Here is a 19,697-nt window from a genome sequence, read left to right on the forward strand (position 1 = left end):
TATCTTGTAGCACTAGTTTTGCTGATACATCTAGGGCAAGGGAAATAAAGGAAAAAAATAAACAAATGGTACTACATCAAATTAAAAAGTTTCGGGACAGCAAAAGAAACAATCAACCAAATGGAAAGGGAACCCACTGTATGGGAGAACATATTTGCCAATGATACATCTGACAAGGGCTTAATTTCCAAATATATAAAGAACATATACAACTCAACACCAGGAAGACAAACAATCTAATTAAAAAATGGGTAAAGGACCTCAATAGACATTTCTCCAAAGGGGACACATAGATGGCTAATAGATATATGAAAAAATGTTCAATGTCACTAATCATAAGAGAAATTGAAATTAAAACCACAATGAGATAGCACCTTGCACCTGCTAGAGTGGCTGTCATCAATAAATCAACAAGTGCTGGTGAGGTTGCAGAGAAAAGGGGACCCTAGTGCACTGTTGGTGGGAATGCAGGCTGGTGCAGCCACTGTGGAAAACAGTGAGTTACCCCAAAATATTAAAAATGGAAGTGCAGTTTGTCCCAGCGATCCCACTTCTGGGAATATATCCTAAGAATCCTGAAACACTAATCAGAAAAGTATTATGCAGCCCTATGTTCATAGCAGCATTATTTACAATAGCCAAGGTGTGCAAACAGCTCAAGTGCCCATCAGTAGATGAGTGGATAAAAGGTGTGGTACATTTATACAATGGAATTCCACATGGCTGTAAAAAAGAAGGAACTCTTACCCTTTGGGACAGTATGGATGGACCTGGAGAATACAATGCTGAGTGGAATAAGCCAGTCAGAGAAAGACAAATACCATATGATCTCACTCATACGTGGAATCTAATGAAAAAAACAAACTAGTGAACCAGGGGCATGGATACATGAACAGACTGACATCTCAGAAGGAGGGGGGAGGGACTGGAAGAGATTAGCCAGAGAACATATATGCATAGCCCATGGACACAGACAACAATGTGGTAAAGGCTGGGGGGACAGGAGGGATTGGATGGAGGAAGGCTGAGGAGAGAAATGGGAGACATCTGTAATAGTGTCAACAATTTATAAAAATTTTTACAAATAAAAGAACAGGGAATGTTATAGGTCTTTTTAATTGAACTCTTACCTCCTTTTTTCTGGAACAGTGATATATAGACCCAAACCTAAGCAGGTGTTTTAAAGCCTCTGATTAAATCAAACTGCATCCATCTGAACCTGATTTTTCTCTCTCCAATTTCACAAATTTTAGGGATAAAAAAGTGCATTTACTTTTCTGAATTCTTAGTGCTTTCTAGCCTGAGTCAGAATTTTTGTTTTACACACTTCTTCATTTTTACATTCAGGCTGAGAGTGACGCTGGAGAGAAGTACGTCATGGTCAGATTGGTGCCATGTAACTTCCAGCTGCTCCTTCAGTGGAGTACCGGGCAGAGCCCTGGGTAGCTCTTCTGCCTGTCCTCAACAGTTGCCTCCGTATGTTTTAAATGCTTGACCCAGAGATCTTCACTCACTCCCAGTAACCTATTCAATTTACAAAGAAAATAGAAGCCGGTAGAAGGAAACTCCCTTTTTGTGGAACCTGTAAACTCCCTGTACCCTTTGTTTACTACATTAAAAAAAAGGGGTTCTTTGTCCTACCCAAGGTCGACCACTTCACCTTGCCCTAGACCCACCCAGCCTGCCTCTCAGAGGCTTCATGTTATTGATCATCCTCTCCCTCTCCTGTTATGGTCAGCCTGTCTGTCTTTCCGATACAATTACAAGTGAATAAGGTCTGACTGTGTCTGGCAATTAACTCTCAGGGGACAGGGGCGGTTGGCCCCATCCTCATGGACAGGAGGGGGTTGACGTATGAAGAAAGAAACTGTTGTGGCACATGACCTTAGGCAGACCATTTTCTGTATCCTGGCCCAGGATGCTTTTTATCTGTGGAGTGTGATAGGGGGATTAAATGACCTCCTCCCTGCAGGCTCCAGCATTGTGTCAGCTTTTGCCCTGTTGATCACCCACTGGCTTTCTAGACTTAACGCACCTTCCTGTATCTATGAACACTGTGCCGTCATGTTGCAAAATCATTTCCTTTTGCTGGGTAATATTTTGCTAGAAGGCAGATACCATGATATACTTACTCTCTTTCATTGTTGGGCATTTGGATTATTTCCACTTTTTGACCCTTCTGCAGGTATAGAAGCAAGCCTCTTTAAAGATCCATCCTTGAATGTTATCTTCATTTTTTCCCTAAGATAAATTCTAGATATTTAATTGCCAAGAAATCGTTGTTTATACATATTGTCCCAAACTGATACAGAAAGTATCAATTTTTATATTCCTGTAAAAGCATCTGTTTCCTAATATTCTCTTCAACAAGTAGGTATTTTAAATATCTGCCAATTTGATAAGCAGAAATAGGATCTTATTCTGGTTTTAACTTCCATTTCTCTGATTACTACTGAGCCTAACATGTTGAATGGTCACTTGTTTTTTTTGTTTTTTTTTTTTAATGTATTCACTCGTTTCTGCCGACTTTTCTTTATTTTTGACTTGGATATCCTGTAATATGTTAACATGTTTCTCCTGTAACATGTTTCTCCTTTATCACATGCAGAATGTATTGTCTCAGTTCATCCTTTGTCTTTTAATCACTGTCTTGGTGATTTAAGAAGTTACTATGAAAAATTTTAAATGTAATATAAAGGTGGATCAAATAGTGTGCCAAACTTCCATGTATACATGAAAGCTTCTAGCTCATGCCTAGTCCCATTTCATAAATAATGTTTATGGTATTTTTTGAGATAGAAACCTTTTAATGCTGATATGGTTAATCTTCACTCTTTCCCTTCAAATTTCCGCCTTTGGTATATTCCAGACGTAGCCTTGGCCGCAGTCCTAGTCCCCGTGCTCGTCATGGTCCTCACCACTCTCATTCTCATATTAGTGTGTGCCTGGCATTGGAGAAACAGGTCAGTGTGTGAGCACTTCACCTAACTGGTCCTGGAGGGGGTGTTTCCGAGTATGAAGCAGAAACTAGGTACAGAAGATGAAGTGTAACTTGTCTTTTTGAGAGGGAGTATTAAGATAGCCATTAAAGTAAAAATACATGTTTCTCCTTTATTCTCATAAAAAATAACTATGTTCAGTTACTGAGTACCTTTATTGTATCAAATTTTGCAGTGCGCACTGTCATATACACATTAATAAGAAAAACTTCTTAACACACAGTAAATAGGTGCTTAGTAATACTTCCTGAAAGAGTGAAGTCTTGCTGAAGACTTGTTGTCTTCAAGGTGTTTAGCAGGATTGGCACAAAATGAACTGTAATATAGTTTGGCGAGTTATTTATGAAGTGCTGGAGAACACAAATGCAAGAACCCTGAGAGTTTTCTGAAATCTTTTCTTCAGGAAAAACTATATTTTACTAAAAAGAAGGAATTGGGTTTGGCTAGATAGTGGAAGGTAGAGAATGGCCCAGAATGATGGCACTGCTTTGAGCAAAAGCACAACTATGTGGGAAGTCGGCAGAATAGCGAGTCAGCTCATGGGGTTTGGCATCGGAGAGCACTGAGAAGGAACCACAGAAATATAGCCTGGGCCAGGGTCAGGGAGAGCTTTTTGGGGGAGAGAAATTTGATTTCATTCTGTAGATTGGAAATCATTTGGAGTGTGTTAGGCACACAGGTGGTATTACCAGATGCTTGTAGAAAAATAGTGGGAGGAGTTTTGCAGAGTAGATTGAAGAAGAGGTACTAGAAGAGCAGACAGCAGAATTAGGAAACTACGAAGGGTAGGCAAGAATGTACCGCGGTGATTCTGGAAAAAAGATGAAGCAGGAGGCGTGTCCCAGTCTCATCAGCAGGATGCATGACTGGTTGTCATGTCCAGGAAGTGGGAGGGATCTAGGATGAGCTGCAGTTTCTGGCTTCTGCAGTTAGACCAGTAGGGATATCATGAGTTGATGTAACAGCAGGAGGGACAGGTTTGGTGGAGCAAGAGAATGACTTCCTTTGTTTGGCCGTTCAAGAAGTATTTGAGCGCTTACCCTGTGCCTAATACTGAGTGATGAACCCTAACATTTACAGAGTGGGAGAGGGTACAGTGCAGAAGACTGTCTGCCATGGTCCTGACATGGATCCCATGGATCCCAGATTCATGATGTTGGGAGGTTGTCTAAGCAGAAGCCCAACAAGTTAGTATGAGGGCTCTAGGGGAAGAGGGAGGGGAAAGGGCTTTAGGGAAGTCCAGGAGAGACACTCCTGAGGCTTGCAGGGAACTGGACAGCAACAACAGTAACAATGAGAATAGCAGCAACAGTTCATTTTTATAGAAAATTAAATGCTGATTTTAGGTGTAACTCTAAATGCCTTACATGTTTTAACTAATTTAATCCTCACAACAACCTATGAAAAAGGTACTGTTATAAATCCCATTTGACAGAAGAAGAAAGTGACACAGGGAGCCTATATAACTTGCCCAAGGTCACCTGGCCAGTACCTGGCAGAGTGGAGTTTTGGACCTGGATGCAGAGCCCACGCTCTTAACCACTGCTGCCTCTGCCCATGTAATTAGTCAGTGAGGTCAGACCCACTGTGGTTAAAGCACAGGGACGTGGGAGTGAGGACTGAGGAGCAGAATTGGTGAGAGGGAGGTGGGACACAAGTCTTCAGGTCAGTTCAGGGTGGTGTTTAAAGAACACTGGACATTCGGACTCCCAAGAGGCAGATGGAATACATGTCTGTTCAAGACAAAAGGTCTGAGCTGCAGAATTGAAGTTACTTCTGAGCATGGTGGTTGAAATTGCTGACAGCTGGCTTCATGAGAGAAAAGGAGGAGATACTATTAAAGGGCTGTGGAAAATAGTAAGGAGGAGAGTAATTAAAACGGCTGCAACTATTGGAACCTTAACTCATGCCAAGCACTGTTCTAAGCACTTGATGTGTAATGAATAACCTGAAGCTTTGAGAGTATATAAAATCTTTTACAGTACAGCCCTTGGCTAATGATCATACCATTCAATTAATTGTCCTAGCCATGTAAGGCATCTAACTTGCATTTAGAAATGATTGTTGATTTCCTTTTATTTAGAAGTCTTACGGTAATTTGAGAATTTTCAAGGAGAAAGGTTACTATTAAACCAGCATTTTAATGTTACATTGCAGTTTTTAACACCTTCAGCACCTGCCATCTCTTCCACAAATTTTACATTGTACTTTACTTTGGGATAGTGAAATGTTCCATTTTAAATACAGTCAGACTCTAAAATAAGGAAGTCTTTAATATCAGTACTATAAGCATAGTGTAATACTGGAGAAGAGTTTCCAAGTAGGAAAAACACATAGCTTGGGCTCTTTGAGAAAGCCAAACCGTCTTGTCCTCTTTTATGCACTGGTGGTATATGTCTGCTTTCTCTCTAGCTCACAAAGCATTAACTTTAATTAGATTCACATCCTTGAATCAGAAACTGTCCTTTTTAAAAGGCTCTTAGTAGATGGTAATTCTTAATGGAGGGATGGGAGCTTCCTCCTGGGGTGGGAGGATATGTCAGAATTCTAAGGGGTGGACTGGGCAGAATCTTCTCTGTTGTACATGTAGCTCTTATCGTTCAGGCCTGGAGAATCCCGTTTTCTTCCTTCAGCTATTTGTCACTATTGATGACCGAGTTGATTTATCATGGATGATTGGGGGAATTTAGCCTACACAATTAAGGAGATGTGACACTTGAAACTTCTCTGGGACAGAGGACCATAGGTGAAAAGTAGGAAATTAGAAAAATAAGTGCAGAAGAAAAAGTGGGAATTTTTGTTGTTGTTGTGTGAAATTTGTATTTGAAACCAAATCAGACCTTCCATGATTTTGCCCACAAACCCACATATCAGGGCTGGATCTTTCATTTGATTCAGTCTTCTTACCTACATACTGAGCCGTTTTTTATTTATTCCTTTTGAAATAGTTGGGTAATGAGATAACTCTCTCAGGAGACAGTTAATGTTTATTGAGAATCCAAAATTTATTAACCTCAACGAAGTCAAATGGAAGAGAGGACTCTGCCGGGTGAGCAGCAAGTGGAAATGTGTGCTCATGACTAATTATTAACTTTGGTGTTTGTCCTGCAGTTTCAGGGCTGTCTTACTATGAATTCATTCTATTTGCTAACTTTTTTCTGTACTTTTCCAGAAAGAAAAAAACTGAAGGCACCTATGATTTACCTTACTGGGACCGGGCAGGTAACTCATGACTTTGCACCTCTTTCTGTCAGCAGGAAGTGCCTGCTCTCCAGGCGGCAGTAGTGAAAGGAAAGTTGTTTTCAGGCCCACTTAAACTCCTCAGCACTGTTAGAAAAACACATTCCTCCTCTGTTCTGTTCATTTCTACTCTTCTAGGCACTAAGTAGTGAAGTGGAATTCTGTTTCTTCTGGAAAACTTACCTGGTTTTTATCATCTGTTTCTCTTGAGGAGGCCAGCTTTCTTCAAGGCCCATATAAACTCTGAAAGAAGCGAAGGACTTGGGTCCTAGTAACAAACACACTTTGCTGTGGAGTCCAGCAGTGTGGAAATCCGTGAACTCTGCCATCTCTGCCATGTTGAGTTGTCCTATTCTGAATTCCAGCTCCGTGCAGCAGGTGGCAGATTGCTGCAAGTTACACCACAGGCCCCCTACAGGTCTCCCACTTCCCGGACACTACTGAAGCAACTCTTAGGAACCAAGGGTTCACCCCTGTGACCGGGGTTAAAACGAACAGTGGTAGATGTTGATCCCATGCTGCTAGCCCCCCAAGGTGGACCTTGGGAAGTATTTTTTGAAAAAAAAAAAACAAAATACAATATTAAAAACCACCCATACTACAGACAAACTATATCTGGCTAGTAATCTGTTTCTGTATATGCTTTTGATAGAGATTTCTACTGTGTTCTGCTTTGCACTGAATATTCTATCAAAGCAAAAAAATAATCTTGAACAACTTAAGGAACTGGAAACAGAAGAAAAACTAAACCCAAAGCTACCATAAGGAGAGAAATAATGAAGATAGAGGTGAGCTAAACAAAACAGAGAATAGGAAAACAGCAGAGAAAATCAATGAAACCAAAAGTTGTTTCTTAAAAAATCAACAAAAGTGACAGACTTTTAGCTAGATGGACTAAAAGAGGGGGGAGAAGATTCAAATTACTAAAATCAGAATGAAAGCGGGAACATTCTTACCAATTCTATGGAAATGCAGAGGATTATAAGACAATACTGCGAAAAATTGTACACCAAAAAATTGAGTAACTTAGATGAAGTGCATCAATTCTGAGAAACACACGACCTACCAAGACTGAATCATGAAATGGAAAATTTGAACAAACCTAAAACTAGTAAAGAGGTTGAGTTAATAATAAAAAATCTCCTACCAGAGAAAAGTCCTGGACCTGATGCCTTGGCTGATAAATTCTACCAAAAATTTTAAGAAGAACTAAACCTTCAAGATTCTACCACAAGAAGCTCTTAAAACCAATAAATGCATTCAGCGAAGTGGCAGGACACAGAGTCAACATGCCAAGATCAGTGCGTTCCCATACACAGTCAATAGTCTGAAACAGAAAGTACAGAAACAATTGCATTGGTAATAACGTCGAAAAGAGTGAAATAGTTAGGAATTAACCAAGGAAGTAAAAGACCTACACAGTGATGAAAATACTGCTAAAAGAAATTTTTAAAACCATAAATAGAAACACATCCTGTGTTCAGGGATTGAAGGATTTAATATTGTTAACATCACTACTACACACAGCAATCTACAGATTCAGTATGAATCCCCATCACAATCCCAGTGATATTTTTGCAAAATTAGAAAAATCCATCCTAAAATTCAGGCACTCCAAATAGCCCAAACAATCTTTAAAAAGAGCATAATTGGAAGACTCATACTTCCTGATTTCAAAACTTACTCCAAAGCAACAGTGATCAAAACTGTGTGTGGTTGGGGGAACAGAGTGCTAGTGGCATAAAGAGAGATACAGACCAATGGAATAGAGAACCCAGAAATAAACCCTCCTAAATACAAGTGATTTTTGACAAGGGTGCCCAGACCATTCACTGAGGAAAGGACTGTCTTTTCAACAAATGGTGTGGGGAAAATGATATCCACGTGCAAAAGAATGAAGTTGGACCCTAACCTAACACCATCTACAAAAGTTTACTCAAAATGGATCAAGGACCAAAATAAAGACCTAAAAAACAATAAAACTCTTAGAAGAAAACCTAGGACAAGAGCTTCGTGACATTGGATTTGGCATTGATTTCTTGATACGACACCAAATGCCCAGATAACAAAAGAAAAAAATAGATAATTGGACTTCATGAAAATGTCTAAATTTTGTGTCTCAAAAGATTATCCACACAGAGCAAAAAGGCAACCCACAGAATGGAAGAAAATGTTTGCAAATCATATATTTGATGAAGGAATAATACTTTGAATACGTATGGAATTTCTAAAACTCAACAACAAAAACAACTCAATTCAAAAACAGGCAAAGGACTTGAATAGTCATTTTTCCAGAGACTATCTACAAGCGGCAATGAGCACATGAAAAGATGCTCAGCTAATCTTCAGGGAAATGTAAATCAAAATTGCAATGAGATACCACCTCACTCACACCTATTAGGATGATGCCTAATAAAAAAAAAAAAAGTGTTGGTGAAATAGAGAAACTGGAAATTGTGCACTGTCGGTGGGAGTGTAAAAAGTGACAGCTGCTTTGTGAAACACTATGGTAGTTCCTCAAAAAATTAAAAATAGAACTACCATATGATTCAGCAATTCAGCAATATACTTCTGGGTATATATACCTATGATAATTAAAAGCAAGGTCTCAAAGAAATGTTTCTACACCCATTTTCATTGCAACATTATTCACAAGTTAAAAATGTAGAAACAGTGACTGATGAATGTATGTGTAATATATATACATGCAGTGGAATATTCTTTTTTTAATTTTTTATTGTAGACACTATTACAGATGTCCCCCATTTATATTACCCATTCTTAAAAAGGAAATTTGCGTTATGCTACAACATGGATAAACCTTAAAGACATTGTGCTAAGTGGAATAAGCCAGTCACAAAAAGACAAGTACTGTAGGATTCCACTCACACAGGGTACTTAGAGTAGTTAAAGTCACCAAGACAGGAAGTACAATGGTGGTTCCCAGGAGCTGGGTGGAGGGAAAACTAGGGAGTTACCGTTTTAATAGGTGTAGAGTGTGCAGTTTTACAAGACGAGTTACAGAGATGCACAGCGGATATGGTTGCACAACAGTGCGAATGTATTTAATACCACTGAACTGGGCACGTGAAAGTGGCTAAGATGATGCGCTCTGTTATATGTACTCTCCCACAATGAAAAAAGAAGCTTGGTCTTGGTTGGAGCATCGTCCCGTGCACCAAAAGGTTATAGGGTTGATCTCTGGTTGGGGTGCATACCGGAGGCAAGCAGTCAGTGTTTTCCCTCTGACATCGATGTTTCTCTCTGGCTCTCCCTTCCTCTCTCTCTAAAATCAATTTAAAAAAACCCTCAGGTGAGGATTAAGAGACTTGAACATAAAGGCTAGTTTGTATAGATATTTGTTACAGAAATGGCTTAGATGGAACAGGACTTCTCTTCATATACTGTCACGATTTCAGACACAGGTTTTTATTTAATGGTCTCCTTTGCTTACCATCACGATGAAGGTTGGTGGAAAGGAATGAAGCAGTTTCTCCCTGCCAAATCAGTGGAACACGAGGAAACGCCAGTTCGCTACAGCAGTAGTGAGGTTAATCACTTGAGTCCAAGAGAGGTCACCACAATGCTGCAAACTGACTCTGCAGGTAAGCACGTGGCAGGAAGGAGAAACTGCTGTGCTTGCCGTAAAGTGCTTTGGGGTTTGCAGTAGCTTTTCTGTTTTTCCTGTGTGAGAGGTCAGCTACTTTCTGAAGGTAGAACACTTTTTAAAAAGTTGATCTTGAGTCATTTCTGTGCCTCAGATGTTCTAGCGATAACATTGGGGCATTCACTTCTAAAAACTACAGGCATTTTTTGTCTTTTTACCTGGAAATTTGTTTGGTTTTATTGGGGATATAGAGATGTTTAAAGATGAGCAGGAAAGCTATAGCAAGCCTTACTGTATTTATCATATTAACCTGGTGTGTATTTATTGTAAATATGCCCCCTGAAATCATATTTTAATATCAAATAATGGAACATTTCTTTTCCAATGAAATACTGTCTATATATTTGAAGAACTGACACAAACACTCTATGTAAAAGTACACGAATGAGGCTTTCTGGCATATTAACTTACTGCTGTACCATACAAGATAGCATCTTTCATTTTAATTTTGAAGTTGGTCCTACAGTGTCTGTGTTGATAGCAACAAAAGTTCCGTGAAGACGTGTTTGCTTTGGTGTGAGCCTGAGGCTTCCCCCTAAATTGTATAAGCTGTGTGTTAGTGAGCTGACTTTCCTGTTGACTGTCTTTGCAATCTCCACAGAGTACGCACAGCCGCTGGTGGGAGGAGTTGTTGGCACACTTCATCAGAGGTCTACCTTTAAACCAGAAGAAGGAAAAGAAACAGGCTACGCTGACCTGGATCCTTACAACTCTCCAATGCAAGAAGTTTATCATGCTTACGCTGAACCACTCCCAATTACTGGGCCAGAGTACGCAACCCCCATTGTCATGGATATATCAGGGCACAGCACAGCTCCGGTTGGTCTGCCCTCAACATCCACTTTCAAAGCTACAGGGAACCAACCGCCTCCTTTAGTGGGGACATACAGCACTCTTCTCTCCAGGACTGACAGCTGCTCCTCAGCCCGGGCCCAGTATGATACCCCAAAAGGTGGGAAGCCAGGTCCCAGTGCCCCAGATGAGTTGGTGTACCAGGTGCCACAGAGCACACAGGAGGTATCGGGAACAGGGAGGGACGGGGACAGTGGTGTTTCTAAGGAAATCCTTTGAAGGTGATGCTGCTCTTTACAAAGCATCGTTTTAAAGCACATGGCCTTTTTTTCCTATTAGTGGTAGTAATACATAGAACGTACTGCATATCTGTCCCGAATGTCGTTGGGGGAAATGGGATGACCGAGGTACAGAATCTACTAATCTTGTCACCTTGCTTTAAAAGTGTTACTGTGGCACACTTACTGCTTGCCTGTTAAGTTTTGAACATCCTGTTTGTTACTACTGTAAAACACTATTTTTAACACAGAAAAAGCTCCCTACTATGCACTTCAAAGAAATTAACAATCACTGAGTAAATATTTATTACCAATGCTGCAGGTACATGTGATAAACTCAAGAAGCGGCTTTGTCAGCCTGGCTGGCAATAACGCACGGTACTGTTCTTGAAACGCCCGATGGCTTGCGATCCTGCTCTTTGTGAAAGGTGGGCACGGCCAGGATCTCCTCCTCTCCTCTTCCTGTATTGCTTTCGGGATTTTTAAAAAATAGTGACGAGTGATAAAGTCATTGTTTGGATTGCAGTCATACGCACTTGTCCATTTTTCCTTAGGAGAGTTCTAGGTGAGAAACTGACTTGTAATGAGCAGGGTGATTGACTTTTCACTTTTTGACACTTTTAAGTGCTTTGACATTCATGGTACATGACCTGGTCCCATCCCTGCTTGTTCTGCCTGGGATCCGTGGTGGCCAGCCCCATTCTTGTGTTTCTAAAATGTTTGAGTTTTTTCAGGGGGTGATACTGCTTTATCAAACCTCACAAATTCAGACGTTTAAGTTTACTTCTCTGTGTGGAAACAGAACTTTACAATTTAAAAAAGCTATAAAAGAGATGCTGTTCCTCCCCTCCAACTTTATTTGCAGTGGGATTTTTCCTGAGAGAGTTGTGAAAAGTTGAGGGCTTCCAAGTAGACACTGTAAACATGACCCACTTGATAGTTATCACCGTGAAAGGCAGACTCATTCTTCAGAAGTCATATAAATTACCTTTTAAAAAAAGGAACCGGAATTTGCTCTTTTCACTTTTATGTGTAGTAGATTTTTTTCTTTAAATCACAAGGTATTTTTTATTTTTAATCAAATAAAAAAAATTTAATTTCAGTTTTCCGTAAACTATTATAAGATCTATAAACCCACATGTATGCGTCAGCTCTGTGTGATCGTGCCTGCTGTGTGGTGAGGGGTGTGAATAGTTCTCTGTGTTGTATCATACCTAGGGAAGAGGTGTTACGGCATCCCAGCACGTGACCTTTCACGTGATGATACCTCTGGGCAACTTGTTAGTCGCCACTTGCCTAGTTTTAGGTTTGTGAAATAGAAATCGTCTGCAGTTTACCAGCCTGTAATGTAAAAACCATGTTTAAATGGCTTTAGACTGGCAACATGACATAAGCTGACCATGTGATTAAAATTTGACATCCCTTCTTCTGTAAACCTTAATTCATAGACTTAGTAGAAATGTACAAGGTCCAAGTCATCTCTGTTGGCTTGGGCCACCGGATTATGTTGTTGCCAGCATTTGCTAACTTTGACTAGTGGCAAACGGTCTTCATTTGTTGCTTCCTGAGTATGTCAGTAATCTAAATCATTGCTTCAAAACAGAACTGTTTACTTCTGCAGCCTCCCTGCCCTCTACTTGACTCGGTTGGTTTTAGTTTCATTTGCTTTTGCTTCTCCAGATACACTATGAGGCATCATTTTATTCATAGAAAAACCAATACATACTTTGTTTCAAAATATTTGAAACAAAAAGCACAGGTGTTGAACTTTTATTAGAACATGTGAATGTGTGAAGCACATGTATTAACAGTCATCCCCTTTCAGGTGGGAAGAGAGTAAACCAATTTGCTTTATTTTTTTAATTCATCCTTAGTACAGAGAGAATATACTTTTCCTAAAATCATATGCCTGAAGCTTTAAGAGAAATGTTTTCAGTGACTATTCCATTTTCCTGAAGATGCTCACTATTTTTGTGTAATTGTGTGCACCTACTTTTCCCATGGAACTTTTTTTTTTTTTTTTTTTTTTTTTGAGAAGCCAGTGTTTTCTTAAACGACGCGTGTTTGAAGACTTGATTCATGTTGCCGCTGCGCTGGCCTCCCACTGCCAAATGATTTTTACAGATACTGAGTTTTTACTACTTTTATACATTTGACTTTCCAAATGAAGAGCTGAGCCTGACACAAAGGGTTGTTCTGGTTTTGTACTTTTAGTTTGTTTTCATAGTTGAGTCTGGGGGTTTGGTGTGTTTTTTTTAACTACATTTATATATCTGATATATATATACAGCTTTGGAGACAATCAAGTAACAACTGAAAATGTGAAATCAACCATTTTTTATAAAATTTCCTTGAATTTTTATTCTTTGCTTGAAACATGTAAAAGACTTAAGTCACTGTGGTTTATTGAGTTAAATGCTTTTTCCTGAATGCTTTTTCCTGTTAATACAACTATAAAAATAGACAATGGAGCAACAAGTGTGGCCATTACATGTTTCATAAAATTACACTGACTTCACTGTTCTTGATCTTAGGAACCAGCACAGTTAAAGATAAGATGTTGTGAATGCTGATTATATTTTATTGAAAGCTGTAAATCCAGATAGATCCTCTTGTATTCAGGGTCTAGTCCAGTTATTTAAGTTCATGTTTCACTGTTTGCACTTTGCATTGAACAATGGGTTTAGTTCACTGATGAAATGGTTCTAGTAGAGAAATCGTACGGTAATTGAAAATATGTTGCGTGTGTCCTTGCCCTTGCCCCCACGGGGGGAGGGGCAGAAAATGAGCTCATCTAAATACTGATGTGGCTAAAATTCCATGGGAAGTGGTGAAGCTTGGACTTACTGCCTTGGCTCCACAGTGCCATCTGGAGAACAGATGGGCTATAGCAACACGATGTCAGATGACACAATCAGAAAGAACTAACAGATTATGCTTCTCAGACTTTTCTAAGAGATAGTAGTGAAATCAGTGAAGCTCCACCTGAAAGTTACCTATTAGCTCTGCCTTTCAGTTCTGAACTTGAAGTCCGTAAACTGCAAAATCTAAGAGTTGGATGGTTATTAAAGTACTTTTTAGGTCATGCGTGGCACCAATTCTCATTTAATCCAACTTGTGACTAGTTTCTTCATCTCTTTTTTTTTTTTTTTTTTTTTGGGCACTAGGAATGGTGGAAACAAAACATACATCGAAATACATATTGGAAATACAAATGGCTTGAGTGTCAGTGATATTCTCCCAGAATGTACTTTTCTTACCTCGGCATGTACTGTAGTCACTCAGTATTTGTATATGTTGCTAGAACTTAGATTGTATAAACAGTGAGATTTTAATGTGTTCATGTGTTTTAATAAATTGTATATATGTGTCTTGCTCAGATTTTTTTTTTTTTGGCTTAACTAAAACCACCTTGAGATTTGCACCCCTCCCTTATACTACACAAAATGCCAGATTCCTGTTTTAACATCATCAGAAAATTTTATGGCCAATATTATAGTAACCACAGTACCATTTAGAAATGCCACCATTGGTTTTTGACTTTTTTTCTGTAGCCGGCAGTATCCTTGTCGAAGCTGGAATTACTTTACATCAGACTGAACTTCAACAGCCAAGCTGCAGCCTCTGGCTCGGCTGTGTGGTAGGAGGGAACGGTCACACTGGCACGTGGACTCCAGCTAGTGCCTGCCTTTCCACCTCAGAGTTCCTAGGAGAATCACATGGAACTGGTACTGTGCAAGTGTATGCTATTCACAGAACATCATCCATATTTAACGTGTGGATCTGGGTTAAGTCCACTACTAATTTTCTTCCCTTGCCCTGCTTTGTCAGTACTTCCCTTATTCCTGTTTCTGGTCTAATATTTCACCCTCTATACACTTTCTTCAGAGAGGTCGGTTGGTTTTCAGTAATGTCAATGTCTCCTAGTGATGCCAATTCATTCAACTCATATCTCTTCTGACATCATATAACTTCTGTTCTCTTCTCCTTCACCCCTTATCCCTACCCCCCCCCCAGCACCGTGGCCTTTAGTGATTCGCATCAAAACGGGAAGGGAGACCAGCTCACCACGTTCGTACGACTGACTGGTTTGCCACTCGTAGGGTTCTTCTCTGGTGAACCCTAAGTAGCCAGGGAAGCTTTCCATTTGAAGATGAGAGATGAAAATACCATTTAGATCCAAAAATACCTTGAATCTTCCAAAGGGGTTCCGTCCTTGTGCCTTTTTCATCTTTCTAATTTCCTTCAAATAGTAAACTTTTAAACTTAATGAATTAAATCAGGCAACACACAAAGTTTAAGGATTTTCTCCTTGAATATGTCTAACTCAGCTTCTTTGTATAAACTTTATTTCTTTGAAATAATGCAGTTGCCAGACTTTAAAAACCGCATTCTTTGGTTATTTACTTGTCTAGAATTTCACGGTTAACCTATTTCCACTTAAAAACAAAAACTACCATCTTTATTCCACTTAATTACTCACCATAATTGTGGTTTACCTAATTACAGGACAAAAAGCCTAATTACACCACATGATCTTCGATTTCCATTACCATGCACACTGCTGTATTCAGAGCGGGCTTAACATTCAAGTCGGGTTCCTCAAATAAAACAAACAGAAACTAAACAGCCGTCCAGATGCAGACCTGAAGCACTTCCTGTTCTCCACATCAAGGCACAGGCACATGCCAGCCCCGCCCCCCCATGTACAGCAGCCACTTATGTCATCTTGTACTTCCCTTTGTCACAGTGAATGTAATTCCCGTACTTCCTAGGAGATCACATCCCTTCAACAGTTTAAGATGAAATAACTAAAAAGATGTTTAAAAACACCTCAGAAAACTAGCTTATTTTTTAAATGCAATTACAACTTCTTTCCCTGATATTTTAATCTCTCTTAGTTTTCATAAATTAAATATAGTCATAGAAATTAAGCTGGTGGTTATGAATCACCAGGTGGCAATAAGCTTAATATACAGGGTCCAGCACAAATAACATCTTGTTTTATTACAAAATAAGCATGTAATTCTGTAACATAACAATACCACACTGAAGCACACCATATGACATTTTAGGTGAAATGTTCAAATTAAAACTATAAATTATTACCCCATATGGTCCCCAACATATTACCCTACCAACCACACTCAAGCAGGCATTACTTCTGCTGGACCCTGTACCTCGTTTCTTGACAAGTACATACATTTAAAAATAAACTAAAAATTGCAGTATAAAAATAAAATATACTGTTAGTATCATCTCTGTAGGGTCAATCTCGAATCAAGTTGATTACAAAGTTCTTTTCTGTAATGTCCTTCAAAAAGAGCTGTTCTGCAGTCACATTGTGATACGCACTCTAGGAAATAAAAGTAAAATAAAATCACCGTGTGTCCCAACCTCAGATAATAGCAGCAGTAGAATATGCCGTATCTAAAAAACCTCTCAATGAAAACCTCAAATATGGCAAGTGGCATGGACTTAACTTGTGTTAACCTTTCTAATTTACTCTTCTTTGCTCACTCTTGTGCCAGAGCTTTCCCTAAAATCCACTTTTTCTACTTAAACCATCACTGAAAAGGCTCCTTCACATCACCCTCTGGTCTACTGGATAATGGTAGAAGTCTAGATACCAAAATTGTAAATCCAAATGGGTTGATCACTTTAATAAAGTCATCACCTGGAACTCATGTTTAAAAAAATTATCCTCCTCTACTGATGGGTATCCCAACTTCCCTCAGGAAGGTGTTTTAATGTGGTGGTCTCTAGATGACTGGAAATACCGAATGTGCTGCAGGAAAGATTAGGGCTGAGAAGAAAAGAGCCTGAAGTCTGTCCCAGCCCCCTAACTACTCAAGTGTTTGTCTGACGTCGTAAGGGAGGGCACAGAAAGTCAGGATTAAGATGTAACCTGAGTAATACCACTTGCTCAGCATACCTAGCATTTGGAGATGATGATTTAAGGGGACTGTGATTTCATGGGCTATAGCCATATACTTTGTGGAAATCACAGTTCAATATTAAAAATGTACAGATAACATCTCAATCCTATCATTTAGGATGTGCCACTAATCCAAGTTAGAATTAGGAAAACAGAAAACTCCTTCCCAGTCTATTAAATAAAAATTTGAAGAATCAAATCAACTACCATTGATCCCTAATTCAAGAGAAGCATGATCTACTATTAAAAGATGATAACCTTTCTGGCCATAAAGATTCTTCCATGGAGTTAAAATGTTACAGACCTTCTTGTCTATTTAACTGAAAAAATAACATGAAAATAATTACTATGGAAATGGCAATGCTTTTAGGTGGGTTTGTAGTATCTCCAACAGTAGATTATGTATCTGTATATTTAAATGGTACAAATCTGGGACAGTGTCCAAGATGAGGCTTGGCCCCTATGTGGGGCTGGCGATACTTGGCAAACACTGACATCTCCCAAGGGTCCGAGGCCCACAGACTGGGAATCGCTGCTGCAGCAGAAAGCTCTGGACTCGGGCCCTAACCTCTGCACTTGGTAGCTCTGTGGCCCTTCTCAGGCCCTCAACCTCTCAAAAGCTCTTCCCTCAGTAAAATGATAGGGTGAGAAGAGAGAAAATAGCTTTCCAACTCTTAAAAACCAAAGGTTACACACGCACAAGTCTATTACCTTATTCATCACAGACATGGTGGCATTCCCATAGTAGTGCAGAGGACTCTTGAGGTCAGAAAAGTTGTATTTAAAACCGGCAAGGTGAACTTCATGGCATATGTGAAATGCCAGTGTGATGGCAATAATTCCTGTCGTCGGGTGTTTGGGTTTCTGGGGAAGGAAATTAAAAGTTTTCTTAAAGTCCAAATGAGGCACCTGTTCCCAAAGCCTATGTGGGTGCCCTAATCTTACAAGTCTTATAATTTAACTAGCTCTAGGGAAAGACTAACTTTAACCAAGTAACGTCAGTGATAAGTTGCACTAGTAAGTATCTGACTAGAAAACGAGGATTCCAGACATATGCATAGTAACATCACAGTCTCAGCTGGATCCTGAGTAATTTAAAACAACAAAAGAAAACCCCCCACACATACAGACATTCAGGAAATGTGCTATAACAACAGGTGTTACACAGGAGGGTCTCGGCATTCCAAGTTCTACTTCTCAGTAGGATGGCCTTCGAAGGCATAAACAGAATGTGTCAAAGGGTTGGTTTATTTTGTGGTTTTGGTTTTTTCAGAGGAAGGGGGAAGAGAGAGGGAAACATGGATGTGAGAGTGAAACGTCGATGGGCTGCTTCTCGTGCCCACCTCAACCGGGGGGTGAACCCACAGCCCAGGCCTGGGCCCTGACTGGGAACCTAACCTTACCTTTGAGGGGTGAAACCCAACCAGCAAGGCACACCAGTCAGGGCTGTATCAAAGCTTTATCACAAGTTCAGGGAGGTTTCCTTTCCATTAAATATTTTTTACAGAGCCCATGGAAATTACATGTGACTAATCAGGATTTTGAGGAAGGAAAAGGAAATCAAAGCAGCCAAGTAAACCCCAGTCAAGTAAACAGTCAAGTAAACCCCAGGAGGCAAAGAAAGCCTAACAGCCTTTGGTACGAGATTTTCTTTACCCCACGCACTACTGTGACTTCACCACACGCCTCCACCGTATGCTGGAAAAGGAGGTTCTTGGCTGGGTCAGAGACGTAGGACTCAGCCGTCCAACTTCACTGACCACTCCCGTCTCTGCATCCATCTCCTGTGCCTCCCCATGTCCTGACTTCCTTTCGTCACACCTCAGAGCACTTCATTATGATTATTCCCTTCAGTTCTCTGGCACCCGTCACCCACAGAACCTGCATTACACCTGACAGAATCTTAATCCTGGTTACACCCACACCCAAGCAGCAGAACGGAGCAAGAGAAGCAACGTACTTGCCTGGTCACATGTAACGTGTATGACCAAAGTTTCAAGCAGGCGTTCAGTTGGTCCAGCAATCCAGTTCCATCCCTAGTAAATTTCCATTCCTATTCTCCAAGATGACAGTTACATTCCTCTGTCCTCCAACAGCCCTAGCCTTCCTCCTACTTTAACAATTTAATCCTAGTTTTCTAAGAAAACAAGAAATCACATAAAAACTACATCATCTTCCCAACTCCAAATCTACTACCTTCATCTTTACCCAAATCTTCAGCACTCACTCCTCTCAACAGGGCTGAGATGCCCCTGTTTCTGCCTACAGCCAGCGTCTCCATGAGTGCACCACGCTAGTCCCATCTCCTCTCCGCCACTCTGCTGCTACAGTAGCCGCTCTCTCCCCTCACTTCCTTCAGCATGCAAACATACTTTTTTAAAAAATCTATCCTTGATCCTATGTTCTCTTCCAGCCACTTCTCTGCCCTCTAGCAAAACCCTATTAAAGATTTGCCTCTGCTGCTTGTGTCCCATGCTCTCTCTCATCCGTTCCAAACAGGCTTTCTTCCTTTATTCTAGTTCCTCTCACCTGCGTGGCTCCACGTTTCCAGAACCAGGGTTTACTGTGTGTGCTCAGGCTCTGGATGGCACCTGACCTGGGCGACCTCTCTAATACAGCTGTGTCCTCACTGCGCTCCTGGGACAGACACCCTGTCCTACCGGGACACCCTGTCCTGTAATCTAGTTACAGCTAGTTCTACTGCCATGTCTAAGTAAGATCAGGGTCCCCTGCACTTCTGGAGTTAAGACGCTACTTAAAACCAAGCACAAGTGATAAATCTG

General features: G+C 40.2%; 2 protein-coding genes across 7 annotated transcripts in view; one reads left to right on the top strand and one right to left on the bottom strand.

Annotated features, from left to right (window-relative positions):
• Positions 1–14,448, top strand: part of DCBLD2 (discoidin, CUB and LCCL domain containing 2) — an 89,014-nt gene extending 74,566 nt beyond the window's left edge. For both annotated transcript variants that reach the window (XM_053918309.1, XM_024558178.3), the window contains 4 exons: positions 2,870–2,963; positions 6,172–6,221; positions 9,707–9,844; positions 10,508–14,448. In XM_053918309.1, coding sequence (XP_053774284.1) covers positions 2,870–2,963; positions 6,172–6,221; positions 9,707–9,844; positions 10,508–10,977 — 752 coding nt within the window. In that variant the 3' untranslated portion in view covers positions 10,978–14,448. The remainder of the gene's footprint in view (positions 1–2,869; positions 2,964–6,171; positions 6,222–9,706; positions 9,845–10,507) is intronic.
• The window catches only part of ST3GAL6 (ST3 beta-galactoside alpha-2,3-sialyltransferase 6), a 97,276-nt gene that overhangs the window by 9,492 nt on the left and 68,087 nt on the right, over positions 1–19,697 (bottom strand). For 4 of the 5 annotated variants that reach the window (XM_024558180.3, XM_024558181.3, XM_024558179.3 and 1 more), the window contains exons 10-11: positions 17,626–17,778; positions 15,273–16,332 (exon numbers count right to left, since the gene is read on the bottom strand). In XM_024558180.3, the coding sequence (XP_024413948.1) occupies positions 16,246–16,332; positions 17,626–17,778 (240 nt within the window). In that variant the 3' untranslated portion in view covers positions 15,273–16,245. Of the gene's footprint in view, positions 1–15,272; positions 16,333–17,625; positions 17,779–19,697 lie in introns of those variants that run through there. The other variant, XM_024558182.3, reaches the window with a different exon arrangement.

The sequence above is a fragment of the Desmodus rotundus genome, chromosome 2 (assembly GCF_022682495.2).
Source record: "Desmodus rotundus isolate HL8 chromosome 2, HLdesRot8A.1, whole genome shotgun sequence".
Taxonomy (NCBI): domain Eukaryota; kingdom Metazoa; phylum Chordata; class Mammalia; order Chiroptera; family Phyllostomidae; genus Desmodus; species Desmodus rotundus.